The 20,440-nt window shown below is 57.9% G+C and overlaps 1 protein-coding gene across 2 annotated transcripts in view; it reads left to right on the top strand.

Annotated features, from left to right (window-relative positions):
- PLXNA1 (plexin A1) overlaps nt 1–7,692 on the top strand; it is a 41,601-nt gene extending 33,909 nt beyond the window's left edge. For both annotated transcript variants that reach the window (XM_070777040.1, XM_070777038.1), the window contains 8 exons: nt 97–256; nt 657–760; nt 939–1,035; nt 1,319–1,509; nt 1,619–1,788; nt 3,103–3,315; nt 3,624–3,774; nt 4,673–7,692. In XM_070777040.1, the coding sequence (XP_070633141.1) occupies nt 97–256; nt 657–760; nt 939–1,035; nt 1,319–1,509; nt 1,619–1,788; nt 3,103–3,315; nt 3,624–3,774; nt 4,673–4,768 (1,182 nt within the window). In that variant the 3' untranslated portion in view covers nt 4,769–7,692. The remainder of the gene's footprint in view (nt 1–96; nt 257–656; nt 761–938; nt 1,036–1,318; nt 1,510–1,618; nt 1,789–3,102; nt 3,316–3,623; nt 3,775–4,672) is intronic.
- The last annotated feature ends 12,748 nt before the right edge of the window (nt 7,693–20,440 follow it).

The following is a 20,440-nucleotide window of genomic DNA, read 5'->3' as shown; positions in this document are numbered from 1 at the left end:
AAACCCCGCCTACCTGCCCTCCCATGTCCACACACCCTTCCCCGCCCACTGCCCAGCGAGGCGCAGGGAGCTGATCTCGCGTTCTCCCATCCTCAGACCCTGAACTGCGTAAACCCCGAGAATGAGAACGCGCCCGAGGTGCCGGTAAAGGGGCTGAACTGTGACACGGTGACGCAGGTCAAGGAGAAGTTGCTGGATGCCGTGTACAAGGGCGTCCCCTACTCCCAACGGCCCAAGGCTGGGGACATGGACCTGGGTGAGTCCGGGAGGGGCGCTGGCCCGGACGGTGGGAGGGCAGGGCTGTGATCTTGGGTGGGCTCCCCAGACTCCTCCCCAGGGTGGTAGAAGCCATCGAGGGTGGGGTCCCATTTGCATCTAAAGCTGGGGGCTCACTGGCTCACCAGGAGGATAAGTAGGGAGGGAAAGTAGAGAAGAGCTGGTCTGGGCCGGTCTGGTCCCGTGGTGGACAAGGCTGGGCAGTGGAGGGAGGCCTGAGCGCCAGGCTGGGAGGAGGGCACACACAGGGTCCCTGGGGCCGCCTGGGGTGGGATATAGGGCTGCAGCTCAGTGCAGACAGGACGTGGACCGGAGGCAGGGCCTGCCCCTCTGCTGCCCAGCGTCCACTCAGGGCGCCGGGACCCTCCCCTCCCCCGCAGAGTGGCGGCAGGGCCGCATGGCCCGTATCATCCTGCAGGACGAGGACGTCACCACCAAGATCGACAACGACTGGAAGAGGCTCAACACGCTGGCGCACTACCAGGTAAGCTGCCGCGGCCGCGCTCGCCGTGTGGGCCGCGCTCCCTGCCGCCCTGGCGCACTACCAGGTGAGCTGCCGCGCTCCCTGCCGCCCTGCAGGTCCTGGGCCCGGGAGGCTGAGGCCCAGGGGAGAGACCGGCTCCGGGTGGTGGTTCCCATGTCACCTGGTCCTCCGTCCGCAGGTGACAGATGGGTCCTCAGTGGCCCTGGTGCCCAAGCAGACGTCCGCCTACAACATCTCCAACTCCTCCACCTTCACCAAGTCCCTCAGCAGATACGGTGAGGACCGCCGGCGGGGGCAGGGGCAGGCCACTGACCGGGACAGGACCCTTGCCCCAGGCACCGTGGGGCTGCCTGGGATGGCTTAGTCATGGCCTGTCCCTGGGCCACTTGGCCTTGCCCTGGGCAGCACGGGCTCCTCGAGGCCATCACATGTGTCATCCCAGGGCATGGCTCCCCCTAGGTTTCAGATGGGGACACCAAGGCTCAGCCAGGGTCCCCAGCCAGGCGGGCGGGCGGGTGAGGGTACTGGACGCCACGACTGATGGTGGGGTGCCCGCAGAGAGCATGCTGCGCACGGCCAGCAGCCCCGACAGCCTGCGCTCGCGCACGCCCATGATCACACCCGACCTGGAGAGCGGCACCAAGCTGTGGCATCTGGTCAAGAACCACGACCACCTGGACCAGCGCGAGGGTGACCGCGGCAGCAAGATGGTCTCAGAGATCTACCTGACACGGTTGCTGGCCACTAAGGTGGGGGGGCGGGCCGGGGGTGAGGAGTTCCTGGGGCGGGGGGGGGGGGGGGTGCCTGGGAGGGGCGGGGCAGCCCCTGAGCTGTGCCCCGCCCCCGCCCCGCCCCCAGGGCACGCTGCAGAAGTTCGTGGACGACCTGTTCGAGACCATCTTCAGCACGGCACACCGCGGCTCGGCTCTGCCGCTGGCCATCAAGTACATGTTCGACTTCCTGGACGAGCAGGCCGACCAGCACCAGATCCACGACGCGGACGTGCGCCACACCTGGAAGAGCAACTGGTACGGTGGGGTGGGGTGCGGCGGCCAGTCCCCTCCACGCGGGCCCCCGTGACTCACCCGGCACGAGAAGCTGCTGCTCAGCTTGTGGGGCGTGTGCGCACGGGGGCGCGGGCCCGGTCCCCTCCACGCGGGCCCCCCTGACTCACCCGGCACGAGAAGCTGCTGCCCAGCTTGCAGGGCATGTGCGCACGTGGGCGCACAGTCGGTCCCCTCCACGCGGGCCTCCCTGACTCACCCAGCACGAGAATCTGCTGCCCAGTTCGCAGGGCGTGTGCACACGGGGGCGCGGGGCTGGTCCCCTCCACTCGGGCCTCCCTGACTCACCTGGGACGAGAAGCTGCTGACCATCTTGCGGGGGCGTGTGCGCATAGGTGTATTCACTGGGCGTGCAGGATGGTGTGCTGGTGTGACCTGTGTGAGATATGGCTCGGGGGCCCAGCCCGTGCTGCCTACAGCAGCGAGGGTGATGGGACAGCGACCCCCTCCTAGCCCAGGCCCCCAGGCCAGCAGCCACTACCGGTCGGGCTCTCACCTCCAGAGCGGGCGGGGCACCCCGGCAGGGTGGGCCTGGTCCTCAGTAGCTCTGTGCCTCTGGCCTCTTCCTCCTCGTCCCCTGACCCCTCCCAGTACCCTGGCCTCTGTGTGCTGCTGCTGCTCCCCGAGCCTCATTCTCTCTGAGTGAGCCCACCTGGGCCTTCATCTCCACCTCTGCTGCCCACAGACTTTGAGGGGGTCCACAGGGCATGGGGGGAGGCAGCATCGTGTAGGTCAGCATCATCCTGGGGCATTCCTAGGATGACGGAAGTTTCCAGGTGTGTGCTGGCCACGTGGCCAGGTGCAGCTGGGAGTACCTGACGTAACTGGTGCAGCCAAGGACCTGAATTTTTAGCTTAGTGACACACGGCTAGAGCTTTTAGCCCGGCTAGTGGCTGTCAAACAGATTGGTGTTTGGGGTCGGAGGTCAGTTGTCTCCGGGAGCCCTTCCTGGTCTTGTTACCAAGACTCGCGTGGGCAGGAACAGGGGAGCTGAGTGGGCCCTGAACAGGCACTCAGGCCTGGAGGACCCCGGCTGCGCACACGAGTGACCCCAGGTGACAGCGCCTCTGGGTGTGCACCCTTCTCCCTGGGACTGTGGGCAGGGGTGCAGCCCTCACTGCCGGGCTGTCTGGGCCCGTCTCCCCGGCTGCGTGGAGCCCCACAGTCGCTGCGCAGACTGGAGGCAGGAGGACGGGGAGGCCACAGGTCAGCCCTTCCCGCTGCGCCCCGGGGGTAGCCGAGGCCCCTCTGACGCTGCCTGCGCCCGCCTGCCTGCAGCCTGCCCCTGCGCTTCTGGGTGAACGTGATCAAGAACCCTCAGTTCGTGTTCGACATCCACAAGAGCAGCATCACGGACGCCTGCCTGTCGGTGGTAGCCCAGACCTTCATGGACTCCTGCTCCACGTCGGAGCACAAGCTGGGCAAGGACTCGCCCTCCAACAAGCTGCTCTACGCCAAGGACATCCCCAACTACAAGAGCTGGGTGGAGAGGTGGGCGGGGCCGGGGCGGGGGGGGGGGGGGAGACGCAAAGGGGGCGGGGCCGGGCCGGGCAGGGTACGCAGGGGGAGGGGCTTTGCGGGGGAGGCAGAGGGGGCTGGCAAGGGACGCACAGTGGGTGGGGCTGGCGGGGGGGGGAGATGCAGAGGGGGCGGGGCCGGGGCGAGGCGGGGCACGTAGGGGGCGGGACTTGGAGGGGTGCAGATGGGAAGGGGCTGGGGGGCGGGGAACGTAGAGAGGGCGAGGCCGCAGAGGGGGCAGGCCTGTTCCTCGCTCACACGCCCACCGCCCACCGCTGCAGGTACTACGCAGACATTGCTAAGATGCCCGCCATCAGCGACCAGGATATGAGCGCCTACCTGGCCGAGCAGTCGCGGCTGCACCTAAGCCAGTTCAACAGCATGAGCGCCTTGCATGAGATCTACTCCTACATCACCAAGTACAAGGACGAGGTCAGTGCAGACTCGTCTCTGCCCCGGGCTGCTGGACAGGCCTGGTGTCCTCGGCCTTCACACCGGCTCTGCTCCTGGGGGCCGGCGCTGGGCCTCCCTGAGATGTTGGGGACGGAGGACTGCGCCACAGGCTGGAGAGGCCCACTGGGCATGGCTGGGGCCCAGTCCTGAGGCCAGGGCAGGCCCGCCACAGAGCGTCGCGCGCGGGAGGCGGGTGGCGGTGGCTATGGGGTATGTGGGCGTCAGGGGCGCGGGCTTCTCCCGGGCACACAGAACCTGACTGCCAGGGGCTGGAGGGCAGGGCGGGCATGTCAAGAAGTGGGGTGGGGAGGGCGAGGGGGAGGGTCAGGAGCCTGGTTCCCTGGGTCGAGAGGGTGGAGCAGTCAGCTCCGGAGACTTGGCCACAGGGCCGGACTTAGGGGTGGCAGGGAACCAGGGGACGGTCAGCTGAGACTGGAGGAGGGGCTTGGGGAGGGAGCCCAGAGCAGAGAAGCGGCTGTGCTGAGCCTGGGGCCAGCGGGCAGGGGCTGCGGGGGCAGGAGGGCCCGCCATGACCTGGGGTGGGGCTCGGTGAGGGGCACACAGACAGGGACTGCGGGGGGAGGGCGGGGATGGCAACATGGCCGCTGGCGAGGGGGCGGCGCTGCCTGCCCACAGGATACACAAGTGTGAGCAGGGGTCACAGAGGACCCCTGGGAGTTCAGAGACACTGCACCCCGGGGACCTGGAGGGCTAGCAGGGGACCCGAGCACCGTTTGGGTGGTTTCAGGAGAAGAGGGTGGGGAGGAGACCCTGGCGACCTGGGGGTCCTGGATCCAAGCCCAGGTCCCTCAGGCTCCGGCGGCGGGCACCGTGTGTGGTCTTGGAGCCCGCCTGAGGCCTCTGCCCGCCCCTGCAGATCCTGACGGCCCTGGAGAAGGATGAGCAGGCACGGCGGCAGCGGCTCCGTGGCAGGCTGGAGCAGGTGGTAGACACCATGGCCCTGAGCAGCTGAGCCACCGGCCCAACTGTCCGGCCAGCGGCAGTGAGTGAGAGGGCCCTGGTGGCAGCCTCTGCCTGGCGGCCAGAGCTGGGAGGTCCACGGAGGCAGCCTCGCCCGCCATGCCAGGGTCCTGTGCTGGGGCCAGGTGTGCGGCCCTGGACCCCGGCCCCTGCGTCCCCTTCCTGCCTGTGGGGTCCCAGCTCTTCTTTGGTGTGGGTGAGGCGGTGACTGCAGCCCTCCCCACACCCAGAGCTGTTTGCAAGGGGCTGGGGAGCCCAGGTATGACCCGGCCCCCTCAGGACAGCAGGGGGACTGCCAGAGCCCTCCAGGAAGGAGAGGCGAGGCTGCGGAGGCCATCGGGCCAGGCCCGGGGCTAGGCGGGCCAGTGTGCCCGTCTCCTGGGCAGAATCTGAAGGCTGGGCCTGGCTGGCAGCCTGGGAGGGGAGGCGGCACGCCCAGGGCCCCGCCGCAGGGAGCTGAAGTCGGCCTTGGCCAGCGCCACCCACCTGCCACATCCTGGCATCCCCACGCCCGCCGCCGCTGCCATCCTCCGATTCACCGCGTGCTCTCCGCGGTCGAGGCCGGAGCGCTGCGTCGACCTCGCCCAGAGAGAGGCCCCTGGCTCCCTCCTATGGAGGGGCTGCAGGACGGCTCCACGCGGGGCCCAGGTGACTTCCGGAAGGACTCGGGTCCCCTTTTGTCCTCAGGGCTGTGCCTCTGGGAGCCACTGGGGCCTGGGGCTCTGGGCTGTGAGTGCACGTTCCCCTTATTTATTCCCCCCCTACCCCCCCGAAACCCGCCCTGCCCCAGGCTGAGCTCTCTGCTGTGGAAGGCCCTGGAGCCTGGCTGATCAGCCTCCTGCCCACTCCCCAACCTCCCGCCCACCCCCCAGCCTCCCACCCACCTTCCTGGGGCTTTCGTCTGGCCCCTCAGCAGCGTGCTGGCCCCTTGGAGGGTGGGACGCTTGGGGGACGTTGCTCGTTTTTTAGGGGAACAAGGGAGTCCTTCTGTGCTTGGACAGCTGGAGCTGTGGGGCCTCGGACCCTACACAGTGGCCTGGCTGGCAGCAGGACGCAGTGACCAGAGGGCTTGGAGGTCGGGGCCGCCCACCCTGCCCTCAGCTAGCAAGAGTACACATTTTTAATTAAAAAACCTGTACATATATATACATATATATATATATATATATATGTGGCTCTGCCTGTCTCCAGCCCCAGTGGGGTCCTGTACAGTTAACTGGAGGAGGAGGAATTTTACAGTTCAGAGTAAGAGCCGAGGCACCGGGACAGCCAAACCAAATGGGCGTGGCCGGCGTGGCCAACGTCTCCCGCTGGAGTGCCCGGGCCTCCGAGTCCAGCTGCGGGGCAGCCTGTCTCCGTGTTGGCGTGAGGAGACTGCTCGGCCGAGAGCTTCCCGGAGGCGGGCGGTGGATTCCTGCATGACTGTGCTAGCGTTTAGTATGACTTGATCTTTTTAAAACTGCAAGTGTTGAATACTAGAGGTTGTTAGGCCCCTTTTTTTCATGTTTTTTAATTAATCAGTCACTTGTGAAGGCAGTGGCCCGTCCCCTTTTCAATTCACTTTTTCGACGGTACTACAGATCCCCGCGGACTTTTAAGGGACAGCTAACTGTGGCCGGCCCCGCGCCTTCCCCGACGCGGCGTGAGCCCACCTGAGAGCCTCCATCAGCTGAGCAGCTGCTCCCCCGCGGGGAGGAGGGGTGAAGTCCGCCACCTCCTGACTCAGGAAGCTCCTGGAACTGGGGGTCAGAGGCCCCCAAGCCCCACGGGCGCTGAGTAGGGCTCGGGCCCCCACGCGGTGGGTGTCCAGCAGGAGCTCAGGCCAGGCAGGCGCCGGGTTCCTGTGTGTGGCCCTTTCCCCCCGAGTCTTCCCTGAAGCTGCTTCTGATCGAAGCCCCCGTTCTTCCAGCCCCACTCCGGCCAGGGGGTTCCTTGGCCCCCGGCACCGCCCTCTCCGGAATCCAGTCCCCACCCCTTTCCTGGGCCTCCCTGGTCCTCACACCCGTCCTGTGGTTGGGTCGGCAGGTTGGGCGGTGGGGACGCAGAAGCGCGGAGCTGCCGGCCCTGCCCAGCGCGTGGCCTCACAGAGCACAGAGGCGGGTTGGGGCGAGCACTTTAGCGCTGCTTGTTTACACACGAGCCAGTCACGGACCTGGGCCTGCCGTCCACCCGGCAGCACGGCCGCATCTCCTTCCCGGGGCAGGAGTCAGGCCGAATCCTCATCACCCAGCCCCCAGCCTGTCTCGCCCTTCGCACCTCCGTATCCTCCTGCCTGGCACTCTGACCCAGAGCCCAGCTCTGGCCTGAGGGTGGCCGGAGCACGGAGTGGAGCCCTGCTCTGCAGTCCTGGGGCCGGGAGGCTGCGCCAGACTGCCCACCTGTCCGGACTCTGCTGCTACTGCCTGCTGCCCCGGGCTGCCTCCCTTGCTGTCGCCCGCACGCCTCTCAGGAGCGCCAGGGATGGCTCGGCCACGGTCGGGAGCCTGGCCTCTCCATATACCTCGAGCTTGCCCACACTCCTCGACCCGGGCCCCGCCCCGTCCCACAGGAGAGGCCCCCCCACCCCCGCTTTGCCCTTGCCGAGCGAGCCCTACCTGGCTCTCCCCCAGTGCTGGAGCTGAGGGCTCACGCCGTTGGTGCTACACAAGCTAGAGTAGATATATTTAGAGAGAGAGATATTTTTAAGACGAAGCCCACAGTTAGCTGTCCTTTAACGCCGCAGAGCCCCCACCCAAAAGAAGAGCGATGGCTCGGCGGCCTGAGCGGCCCCTCGGCCGCTGCCTCTCCCAGGGGCGGCGTGGCTGAGGCGCTCGGCTTGCAGGTTGTGTAAATACACGGCTATTTCCTATTTTACTGTCTCAGATTTAGTACTTGTAAATACACACACATTAAGGAGAGTAAACATTTTTGCTAAAACTCAGGGCTCCGGGTTTTCCTTGCTGGGAGGGGTCTAGGGTGGAGCCACACGGGCACCACAACAGCCAGCCCATCCCACTCCCCCACCCCCACCCCCTGCCCCACCTCCCTCTGAGCAGCATTTCCCGGGGTGTCAAGGCTCCTGCCCTCAGGGGGTGACTGCAGCAGGGGCCCCCAGGACCACCACCTGTGTTCTTCGGTGGGCCCTGAGGGTGGGGGGCCCAGCATCACAACTGGCCCCAGGGCCACCGGGCATTTCAGCTGAGACTTAAACCGGGGCCTGAGCCCCATCCAGAGGGTCCTGTTGACCTGGGCCCCCGCCTATGTCAGAACAGGAAGGGTGTGACGGACCCCAGAGAGTGAGCTGCACCTCGGCCTATGCCTGCCCTGCAGGCCGAGCCAGGTGGTGACAGTGATGAGGCTGACGGTCCCCTCGTGGTTCAGCCACCGTTCTGGCCAAGCGAACTGGTGTGGAGCTCACAGCCACTCAGACACAGGAAAGCTGAGGGGCATGGTGGGGAGTAGCCTTGGGGGACTGAAAGCCGGCCACGCGGCAGGAGAGGTCCCCAGAGAAGCCGGTGGCGCTCCAGCCTGCCTGCAGCATCTCCACCCGGAGAGCGCTGACAGTGGCCCATAAATCATCATCAGTACCTCCTGCTCCAAAAACAGGCCCATCCTGACAGCCGGTCTGCGGAGCGGCAGCTCAGCGCCAAGCTCAATCACCAGAGAAATCAGTGTAATCAGCATGAAATTGCATCGGAAACAAATTTAGCAAACACAGTCCCATTTGGGGGTGTGACGTGGCCTGTTCGCATAGCTGTCCCCTCCAGCTTTCCGGCGCAATCAGCCCTGCCGAGGGCCTCAGGCCCGCCGGCGGGCACGTCAAAGCAGGCACGGGTCTGTGGGCGCAATTAGCGCTCAAATCAAGCAGGATGGGGGTGGGGGTGGTGCCATCTGACTGTCATGCACATGGGAGCATCCAGGCTGTTAGCCCTTAATGCCAAGGCCGGGCAGGCCTGCTGCGCAGGGCAGCACACGGTGTGGGGGTGTCCGGTGGCCAGAGTGAAGGCTCCAGGACGCTGGGCTGAGCCCTTCTGTGTGCCAAGCTCTGCACGAAGCCGTGGCGATGCGGAGGCAGGGTTCAGGTAACAGCGCCTGGGAACACCCTGGTGACTGCACATGGGGGCCTGTGGTAGCCGCCAGCTGGACAGACAGGAAGGGCCACCTGGAGAGGGGCAGTGCCCCTCGGGCCAGGGTGACTCGGGCGGCCGTGCTCCACCAGGGAGCACAGGCTGGGTCGGCAGCATGCGAGGCCAAAGGTGGCCCACGCTGAGGGGGACCCCGGGCCCCAAGAGAAGCAGAGGCTGTCCTAGGCTCCTTGGGAAGCAAAGCGCGGGCCCTCAATCGCACCTGGAGGCCGCGGGACCCTTCCGAGGCTTCTCCAGGGCGCCGAAGTCACCACGCGCCGGGCCTAAGCCGCCGCCCCACCCCGCACTTCCGCTTCCGGGCGCGTGGCTTCCTTCCTGTCACGTGACCTCCTTCCGGTCGCGTGCCTCGGCCCTTCACTTCCGGCCGGGAGGAGGCCTCAGCGTTGCGGACTGCGGTGTGCGCCCCGAAGCCTCCACACTGTCCCCAGCCAGGCGTCTTCCCCGCCGCCCGCCGGCCCTTGCTGCCTCGTCCCTTAGGCCGGACGCTCCCCGGCTCCCCACCGCCCGCGCCCCCCTGAGGCCGGGTCTCTCCGGGACACCACTCCCAGGTGTGACGCTAAGGGGACGGGGTGCGAGGCGGGCCGCGGAGCAGCCTGTAATGCAAGGAGCAGCCCCTTTTCCCTTCCTTGTGTGAGGTGACTTTCTGAGGGACACGTTCCTCTCAAGTCTCTGGGGAAGGGCTCTCCCAGCTAGGAGTGCAGCCTTCGGACTCAGTACCCGCCTCCTGGGCCACACAGAGGGGACCAGCCCTAGGCGACCCTAGGGCTGACTGCCCTGGAGGGCGGAGCCGTCGCGAGGGCCGGGGTCCTAGAGCCCCCCTCAGGCTGCCCCCAGTGCCGGCAGCACTGGAGTTCCACCAGCGAGGACTCAGGCAAGGGGTTGGAGTCTGGCGAGGGAGGCCCCTGGCCTCCCTGGTGAGGAAGGGGCAGAATGAGGGGCTGGGGGATAGCGCCCCTGTCCAGCGAGGCCGGCCGAGGCACAGAGATACTGGTGGGGCCGCCAGCTGCAGGAAGGAGCCTGGGGTCCGGAAGAGGAAGCTGCTGAGCAGGGCGGGCTGCAGAGCGGCTTCCAGAGTCGCTGCAGAGGGGCTGCAGGTGCCCCCGAGCCGGGACGTTCAGTGAGGACCGAGGCTGAGGACCAGAGGTGAGCGGGATCGGGGCTGCTGCGCACACCACTCAGGGAAGACCTGTGTCCACTGTAGCCTGGGTTGATGGTACCCCTGTGGAGGTGTGCAGTGCACAACCTGTCCAGATGTACAGGACGTCCCTGAGTGGGTGAGGCACTTCCACTGGAGGCCAAGAGAGGAGCAGACCTGCATTCGTAGTGTCAGGAAGCCTGGTCACCTTTGCCTCAGGCCCCTCCGCCATCATGGGAAGAAGATAAAGGGAGCAAGAGCCCTGTTTGGGAGTTGAACTATGACCTGAAACTTAACATTTTCCCAAAGGAGACTGTTGATTTTATTTTTAATATTTATTTATTTGGCTACCTCTGGTCTAAGTTTAGTCACATGGCACATGGGCTTCAGCAGTTGTCACACAGGGGCTTAGTTGCTCCGCAGCACGTGGGATCTTAATTCCCCCACCAGGCATCAAACTTGTGTCCCCTGCATTGCAGGGTGGAATCTTAACCAATGGACCACCACGGAAGTCCCCCGAGGAGACTACTTAAATACCACTAGATTAAGATATTTGAAAGTTTAAGGTTTGTTCCTACCTTTGGGCAGGGCAGAAGCTTGGAAGCAAGAGTAAATAAGCTGCAGACAATGAAGAAGTTACATTAACAACATTCGGTAGTGCTGTGTGCGTCTTCAACCCCAGAGGCCGTGCGGGCTAGGGTGCAGGTGCTGGGCTCTGTCTGTGGCCTGAGTCCCTGGTCCTGGGAGCTGCTCCCCGTCCACACCCAGGGGAGTGTGCCAGCAGGGCTGTGACCCCAGCTGACCAGTCAGAGCATCCGTGCCGATCAGGCTGAGCGTGCCACGTCATCAGGAACAACTGTTGGCCCTGAAACTGCTGAGAAGAATGAATAGTCCTTAATGCGGGGCGCCTTGGGGCAGCGGTGACACCAACTCCAAAGTGTGGAGCTAAGAGGTGAGGGGAAGAGAGAGACTAAACTGGACCCAGCCCCGCCAGTAGACAAGGTCTCTTGTGGCCTTCAGTCAGTTAGCCAACAGATTCCTTTTTCTGGCTTTGCTCAAATTGATCTGCGTGGGGATGTAGAGTGAATCTCTCACTGCTGGAGGCTCTGCTGCTGGGAGAGTTAGATGGGCCACATGAGCTGAGACTACTGCTGATGAAAAACAGGATGTAAAATAGCTCATTAAAATTGTTTATGTGGACATGTTAGAAGTGAGAATAATGGGGTAGACAGGCTTACCTAAGATGGTGTTAAATTTTACACATTCCTTTTAACTTTTAAGTGTGCCCACTAGAAAATTTAAGACTATGTTTCTAGCTCATTTTCTGGACAGAGTGGGACTAGACCAGTTTTCTAGAGATGAAGAGCATGTATGTGTGTGTGCTGATGTCTGTCTGAACTGTTGCGTCTTTGGAGAGTGAGTTCTGCTAACAGAGGCTTCCTTGGTTTCCTGTGCTGCGGTGGGTCTCCCCAAGCTTGGGGAGAGAACCGGGGAAGAGAGGAAAGGCTCTGATTTGTGTTTCCTCAACAGCTTTGCTGAGCTGGGGTCATGTTGCATACAGTTCCCCACTCAGTGTACAACTCAGGGGCTCCTAGTCACACAGCGGTGCGACCGCCACTGCAGTCCCTTCAGAACCCAGTCATTACCCAGCAAAGCCCCCACACCTGGCAGCTTCCACTCTCGCCCTTTCTCCTGGCTCCTGCCCTGCTCGTCTGCTCACTGCCTCTGTAGATCTGCCTGCTCTGGACGCTTGATGCAAACGCAGGCACGCGATGTGCGGCCAGTGGTGTCTGGTTTCTCTTCCTTAGTATCATGTTTTCAGGGTTCGTGTCTGTGGTAGCCTGCATCACGCCTCACTCCCTTGACGTCTGAATGATACTCCCCTGCATGGATGTATTCATGCATCCATCAGTTGAAGGGCATTTGAGTTGTTTCTTGACTTAAGGACGGTACTGCTGTGCACGTCTGTGTACGGGTTTTCATGTGAACATACGCTCATTCTCGTAGGCACGTCCTAGGACTGGGGTTGCTAGGTCGCACGGTAACTCTATAGTTAGTGCTTTAAGGACCCGCCTGACTGGTGTCCACAGTGTCTGCACCATTTTACCTTCCCACTGTTAGTGCACCAGGGGCTTCCCTGGAGGCTACGGCAGCAGAGAAGCGGCCTTCAGTGCAGGAGACCTGGGTTCGATCCTTGGTTTGGGAACCCACTCCAGTATTCTTGCCTAGAAAATCCATGGGCAGAAAAGCCTGGCAGGCTACAGGCCTTGGGGTCGCAAAGAGCAGAGCATGGCTGGGCGACTAACACACACGTTACTGCACAAGGGCCCCCGTTCTGAATTCGCACCGGCACTAGTGACCCTCCGCCTTTCTGACCACTGCCACCTTAGGGGTGTGAAGTCGTGTACCGTGGCTTTGAGTTGCGTTTCCCTGGCGGCTCGTGACACTGAGCATCTTTTCGTCTGCTTATTGGCCCCTTACTGGCTACGTATTTTCTTTGGAGAAACATCTACTCAGATTTTTGCCCGTTTGTCTTTTCATTATTTAATTTTAAGAGTTTTGTCTATATTACAGGTACACATCCGTTATCAGATACATGATTTGCAGAAATTCTTCTTCCATTCTGAGTTTTCTTTTCACTTTTTTGGTTTGTTTTTGGCCAGGCCAGGCGGCTTGTTTGAGGGATCACAGTTCCCCAAACAGCGTTTGAACCCAGGCCACGACAGTGAAAGTGCCAAAATGTCAGGGAATTCCCTCTGTTCACTTTTTAAAATATTAAAAAAAATTTTATTTTCTCTTTCTTGATGTTGTGTTTTAAATGCTTAGCTTTTAATAAAAGAATGAGAAATCTGATATTGGGTTCAGGGTTAAAGGATGGAACCCAGGAAACAGAGGAAGCAGGCAGGATGGGGCCTGGGAAAGACAGAGGAGAAGGAACTCTGAAAAACAGAATATGGAACCCTTCCAAGACTTTCGCGTTGTGATAAACTGTTTCTTTTAACGTTTTCAAAATTGTGATCAAATACATATAACAGACTTACGCCATCCTTACGTGTCAGGCTCAGCGGCATTAAGTACATTCACGCTGTTGTGCGCGATCACCACTACCGTCTCCAGAACTTTCTCATCTTCTGAAGCTCTGTCCCCGTTAAACACTCTCCTTCCCTCGGCCTCTGGCTCTCACCATGCTCCTTTCTGTCTCTATGGATTCGACTCCTTTAGGGCCCTCATCTAAGTGGGTCATACAGTATTTCCACTTTTGTGACCAGCTTATATCATTGACTATGTCCTTAAGGTTCATCCATGTTGTCACATGAACCAGAATTTCTTTCCTTTTTAAGTCTCACTAGTTCTCCACTGTGTGGATGGACCATGTTTTATTTCTCCGTTCATCTGTGGATGGATAACTTGGAGTACTTCTGCCTTCAGCTGTTGTGAACACATCATGAACAGGAAAGTGCAGATACGGCTTTGAGACCCAGCTTTCAGTTCTCTTGGGTACATGCCCAGGAGTGGAACTGCTGGGTCATATGGTATCCTGTAAATGTTTTAATTTTCTGAGGAACGGATACCCTGGTTTCCACAGTGGCTGCACCACTCTATGTTCCCACTAGCGAAGTGTTAGGGTTCTAATTCCTCCACATCCTTGTCAGCACTTGTGATTTCCTGTGTTTTCTTTTCTTGTCCTTGTAACAAGGTGGTATATCATTATGGTTTTATCATTTGCATTTCCTAATGATTAGTGATGTTGAGCATCTTTTTCATTTGCTTATTAACCATTTGCATATTTTTTTGAGAAACATCTATTCAAATCCTTTGCTTCTTTTTAAAACTGGATTTTTGTTGTTGAGTTTCAGAGGTTCTCTGTATGTTCTAGGTATTCATCTGTTATCATTATGTGACTTGTAAATATTTTTTCCCATTCTGTGAGTTGCCTGTTACTCTGTTGATACTGTTTTTTAATGCATAAAAATTTTCAATTTTCATGAGATCTGTTTTTTCTTTTGTTGCCAGTGCAAAGAACTATTTTTTTCCTGTAATTTGTTTCATTTCATCCTAGTCTTTGAAAGATAGGTTTTCCAGATATTCAATTCTGTTGAGTTATTTTCTCCCATTGTTATGGCCTCTATCATTCCTCTGAAGAAGTTGACTGTCTTTCCTCAAAAGCTCTTCACTGACTATTTTAGGATCTGCTTTGGTGTTCTGCATTTCCCATCCAGCGTCTGGCTGATCTTCACATCACATATATAGTGGAATGTTCTGGATGTTAGCATTTCCAACGGGGACCATCCAGAGGCCATTTCTTGGCCTCTCCAGCCAGGTGCTGGGACTTTGTTCCCCTCACTCAGCACCTTCTCATGAAATCATTGGTGTTTGTTTTGTGCAACAAGCCCTTATGGCCGCGGGCCTCGCCCTGACCACGCCGCCCTGACTAACTTTTGCCTTCTGTTTGAGCTCCCCAGCTCTGACCCAGCGCCTCCAGTGAAGCTCATGGGAGGTGGGGCCCATGCCTCCCAGGTGTGGGTGGGGGAGCCTGCCTCCCACCCATGTGTTTCCAGTTCTTTCCTTCCCTTGTTTCTCTAACCCCTCTACTCATGGAGCTTTGTGGGGGTGGCGAGGGGGCTCCGTGGTGCCCCGCCATGCACCACAGCTATTTCTGTGGGTGAGCTCAACCAGGCCAGAGTATTGTCCAGGAGTGTCACTGCCCCAGTCCCAGCCTCTGACAGTTCCTTACAAACCACCAGGGCTCCTTGCTGGCCCTTGTAGAAATCTGAGAGTCTTTTCAGCAGTCCGTTTCCCTGCCCCTGGCCCCTGATATCAGGTGCATCTGCCCAGAGCTGCTGTGGCAGCTGAGAGGATGGAGTGTTTCTCAGCTTAACTCCCTGCCGGTTGAGACTGTTGCCGGTGCCTCCATCCACGGAAGTCAGCGGACAGCTGGGAGTCCTGCTCGGACGTCAGCAAGAAGTGTGTGAAGCCCGGGCACTTCCTCATGGCGGGCAGCCCTAGGTCGGAGCAGCCGCACAGCCACAGAGCCTCCACCACTGGAGCGAGTGCCCAGCGCGCCTATAAAGCCCATTAAATCTCGGGTGGGGGCCCTTGACGGCTGACAGGCAGCTGCTCTTGACTCTTGGATTCCTGCCAGCTGAAATACTTCCTGTGGTAATTGACTCTCAGAACCCCTTCTGCCAGGAGGCTGGTTTGGAGTCAGGAAAAGGGAAAGGGATGTACCAGCTCTGCATGGGGGCTCGCAGACCTGCCGGGCTGGCGGGTGTGAGGAGCAGATGGCCTGCTGCCCTGGCGTGGGCTCCTGGGTTGTGACCCCTGGATTCCAGAAACTGAACAAGAGTCGAGTCTAGTCAGGTGACAGGTAGCATTTTTTAGCAAGAAAGTATTTTTTTAATTAAGACCAGTACATTTTTTAGACGTAATGCTATTGTACCCTTAGGAGACTGTAGTGTAAACATAACTTGTCACATGCACTGGGAGACCGAAGACTTTATGTGACTTGACTTACTGAGATGTCTGCTGTACTGAGGTGGTCTGAAACCAGACTTGCAGTAGCGCCATGGTATGTATGCCTGTGATTAGTTGTGATTGATAACTGCCCATCTCAGCAGAATCTGCAGAGCAGGCTTTGGAGAAATCAAGTGCTCATCTACACTGAGGACCATTCCCACCACCCCCATGACTATGGCTCCCACTTTGCTCTATGTCCAAACTCTACTGTCCCGTGTGGAAGTCACCGTGGACTCAGTTCGGGTGGCTCCAAGGCTTCCAGGGTAGATTGACTGCAAGAGTGTCCCTGTTCCACCCCCAAAGACATTCTATGAAGCCACCATCACCCTGATACCAAAACCAAAGACACTACCAAAAAATAAAATGACCAGTATCATTGATGGATATAGGTATACGAATTGTCAACAAAGTATTAGCAAGCCAAATCCAGCAACACATAAAAAAGATCATATGCCAGAACCAATTTGGATTCATCTCAGGGTCAAAAGGAGGGTTCAGCATACACAAATCAATGTGATATACCACATCATTAAGAAGAAAAGATTACAGCCACTGATCATCTCAATAGATGCAGAAAATGCACTTGATAAAATTCAACATCCATTCATGATAAAAATCCTTGTGAAAGTGGGTCTCAAGGGAACATATCACAACATAGCAACAGCTATTTATGACAAACCCACAGCCAGTATAATACTCAGTGGTAAAAGCCTTCCCACTAAAATCTGGAACAGATAAGGATGTCCACTCACCACTTCTATTCAGCATATTATTAGACATCCTAGACACACTGGTCAGACAAGAAAAAGAAAAGGTATTCAGAGTGGTAGGGAAGAGGTAAAATTGTCATCATATGCAGATGACATAGAAAAAACCCTAAAGACTCCACACAAAAATTACTAGAACTGATAAGTGAATTCAGCTAGGTAGCAGGATACAAGTTAACACACAGAAATTAGTTGTGTTTCTTTACATTAACAATGAAGCATCATAAAGGGAATGTAAAGAAACAATTCCTTTTAAAACTGCATCAGAAAAGTACTTAGGAATAAAGGAGGTGAAAGACATATGCAGAGTACTATAAATACGAACAAAGAAAACTAAAGATGACTCAAGGAGATGAAAAGCCATCCCATGCTCTTGGGCTGGAAGAATTAATATCATTAAAATGGCCATGCTACCCAAAGCAATCTACAGATGTAATGAGTTTGCTATTAAATTGATATTTTTCAAAGAACTAGTCAAATAATCCTAAAACTTATATGGAAACAGAAAAGACCCAGAATTGCCAAAACAATCCTGAGGGAAGAGAACAAAGCAGGAGGCACAACCCTCCTGGACTTGAGACAGTACTGCAAAGCTACAGTCATCAAATGGTGTGGTACTGGCACAAAGAGAGCCCTTGGATTACTGGAGCAGAAGAGAGAACCCAGAAATAAACCCATACTTCTGTGGTCAGTTAAGCTTCAACACAGGAGGCAATGGGGAAAAGACAAGCTCTTCAGCAAGTGGGAAAGTTGGACAACTGTGTGCAAATCGATGAAGTCAGAATATTATCACACCGCACACAAAAATAAACTCAAAATGACTTAAAGACTTTAAGACAAGACACCATAAAACCCCCAGAAGAGATTGTGGCCAAACAGTTTTTGACATAAATCATATCAATGTATTCTTAGGTTCCTCTTCCAAGGCAATAGAAATACAAACAAAAATAAACAGATTGGACCTAATCAAACTTCCTAGAAGCTTTTGCACAGCAAAGGAAACCATAAACAAAACAAAAAGACAACCTATGGACTGGGAGAAAATACTTGGAAATGATGCAACTGACAAGGGCTTAATTGCCAAGATATACAAACAGCTCATAGAACTCAGTAACAACAAAACCAATAAAAATGGGTGCAAGCCCTAAATAAGACATTTCTCCAAAGAAGACACACATATGGCCAATAGGCACAGGAAAAGATGCTCAACATCACTGTTAGAGAAACGCAAATCAAAACTTGAATGAGGTACCACCTCACACTACCAGGAATGATCATTAAAAGTCTATAACACGCTGGAGAGGGTGGGGAGAGAAGGGAACCCTCCTGCACTGTTGGTGGGAATGTGAACTGGTGCAGCCGCTGTGGAGAACAGGCTGGAGGTTCCTTAAAGAACTAAGAATAGAGTTGCCGTACGATCCAGGGATTCAACTCTTGGACGTACGTCTGGAGAAGACGAATCCAAAAAGATGGAGGCGCCCCTGTGTTCACAGCAGCACTGTTTACAGAAGCGAAGACAGAAGAAACCTGAATGTCCATCAGTGAGTGAATGCATAAAGAAGATGCGGTGCATATGCACAATGGACTGCTACTCAGCCATAAAAAAGAATGGAATAATGCCATTTGCAGCACCATGAATGCAACTAGAGATTATTACACAAGTCTGAAAGAGAAAAACAAATACCATAGGAGATCACTTATATGTTGAATTTGAAATAACAAACGAACATATCTAGGAAACAGAAGCAGATTCAGGCATAGAGAACAGACCTGGGGGGGAGGTTAGGTGAGGAGGGAAGGGGAGGTTGGGGTCAGCAAATAGAGCCATGATGCATAGGATATACCATAAGGTCCTACTGTATAGCACAGGGAACTATACTCAGTATCCTATGATAAATCATAATGGAAAAGATACATCGGAGTATATGTACATACGTATGTGTGTATAACTTAATCACTGTTGTACAGCAGAAGTTAACATTCTAAATCAACTATACTTCAATAAAATGAAAAAAGTGTCCCTGATCCTTACTCCTCCATGTTCCACATAAGACTGCCCCCCCAATAGGAAGAAGGGTCCCTCTCCCCACCCCTGGAGTCTGGGCTGACCCTGAGACTTGATCTGACCCACATCATGTGGCTGAAATGTTGGTGTTCCCGTTCTGAGGCAAGGCCTCCAGGGCCTTGCAGGGGTCACTTTCTCCTGGTTCACAAGAACAAACCTGGGCCAACCTGTTGGTGACAGACCCAGTGGAGGAGAGGCCAGCTGCCCAGGGAAAGGCTGGCCAAGACCAGCCTACAGCCAGCTGACCCCAAACGGCTGGCCTGCAGGCCTGTGAGCAGTAATTAGTGCTTGTGATTTTAAGCCACAGAATCTGGAGTGGTTTGTTAAGCATAAGGCTGCCAGAGAAAACACAGGACACTTAGTTAAATTTGAATCCCAGATAAACTGCAGAAATGTGTTGCTTCTCTGAAATTCAAGTTTAACTCGGTGTACTGTGTTTTTACTTGCTCAATCTGGCAACCCTAGTTAAACAGCATGTGACGGACTGGATTATGTCTCTGCTCAAATTCATATGTGAAAGTCCTAACCCCTTGTATTAGAATGAGGCTCTGATTTGGAGACCGGGCTTTAAAGAGGTGACTGACTGAAAATCAGTGTGGACCCTAATCCAGTCTGGAGTCCTTGTACGAGATCAGGACACAGACACGCACAGGGGTCGTCCGTGTGCACGCACGGGGAGACCGTGCACTGGCCTAGGCGAGCGGCCTCTGGAGGAACCGGTCCTGCGGACGCCTGGGTCTTGGACATCCAGCGTCCAGCACGGACGGAAATAAATGTCTGTCGTTTAAGCCGCCCCTTGTGCGGCACTTGTCACGACCACGCAGCTGAGGAGTAGGGAGTGACTGCCTCAGGAGTTGGGGCTGCCGCCTGGGAACGTGGATGCTCGGCCAGGCCTGTTGAGTGTGGTCCCCGCTCCCCACCCCAAGGAACGCCCCGAGGGGTGTCCCGAGGAGCCTGGGCAGCTCTGGGCCAGTGAAACGGGGAGGCCGAGTCCTGCTTCTGGAATATTCTCTACGAAATCTCCCTCTGTGGTAAAACCTGGCTCAGGGGACCCCCGTCAAGGAGCAGAGCAGCGCGTTCTCCAGGACCGGTGGTCCGCCTGGCCCCCGCCTTCCCAGCTGGGTCTCCAGGCGCCGTGAAGACGGCTGGACCCTGGGAGTCCCGAAGCGGTTCAAATCCCGGCACCTGGGTGCGACCTCCCGCGGCCCGGCCCCGCCCGCCCATGGTACCGCGCACGCGCGAGGCTCCAGCTACCCGCAGCCCGTGCTGCAAGGCGCTCGCTCCCGGGCCGCGCGTGGACGCCTGGCCGGCTCTGGATCCCACGTGGAGCGGCTCCTCGCCCACCCGCACACCTGGGTTTGCGTCTAACTTGGGGCTGGGTTCCCCCAGAACCTCCTGGAGGCCGTGGAGCCACCGGTGAAGAAAACGGAGCGCTCACAGAACCTTCCAGAGCCCAGGGAGGAGAACGGACCCAGAACCTCGCAGAGTCCACAGAGGAGAACGGACCCAGAACCTTGCAGAGTCCACGGAGGAGAACGGACCCAGAACTCACCGGGAGGCCCTGGGCTCATGGAAGCTTCTGGAAGCCTCCCCGCTGGCCAGGTGCCCGCGTTGGGCTCCGGCTGTGCCTGTCTTCGCCGGGTCTCCACGTGGTGGCTTCGAGCTCCCGGGCCGAGTTGCTGTGGAGCGTGTGACCGCCTCCCCGCGTGCAGTGCCGCGTGGCTAGTTGGCAGCGCCCGGGTCCCGAGCCCCAGGCCTTTGTGGGCAGCATGTTGGCGGGTCGCCTGTTGCAGCCCGACCGGCCACGCCAAGTCGGAGATGCCGGGAGCCTCGCTGGGCCGTTCCCACGTGGTCCTCCTCAGGCGGCAGGGACATGTGGCTGCGCGTGCCTGGCCAGCCCACGCTGGGGGGCCCGAGGGGACAGCTCCTCGTGGCCGTGCCTGTCCGGCTGCTGGTGGTCAGACCAAGTCCGGTTGGCTCAGCCCAGACAGGCCGCAGGCGCCGCCGGACCGCACCTGCTCCCCCTGCTCGGCGGGAAGGCTGGGCTGTAAGGTAA

Source organism: Bos indicus, chromosome 22 (assembly GCF_029378745.1).
Source record: "Bos indicus isolate NIAB-ARS_2022 breed Sahiwal x Tharparkar chromosome 22, NIAB-ARS_B.indTharparkar_mat_pri_1.0, whole genome shotgun sequence".
NCBI classification, from domain to species: domain Eukaryota; kingdom Metazoa; phylum Chordata; class Mammalia; order Artiodactyla; family Bovidae; genus Bos; species Bos indicus.
The sequence above is the reverse complement of the archived record's forward strand: the minus strand, read 5'-3'. Positions and strand labels throughout refer to the sequence as shown.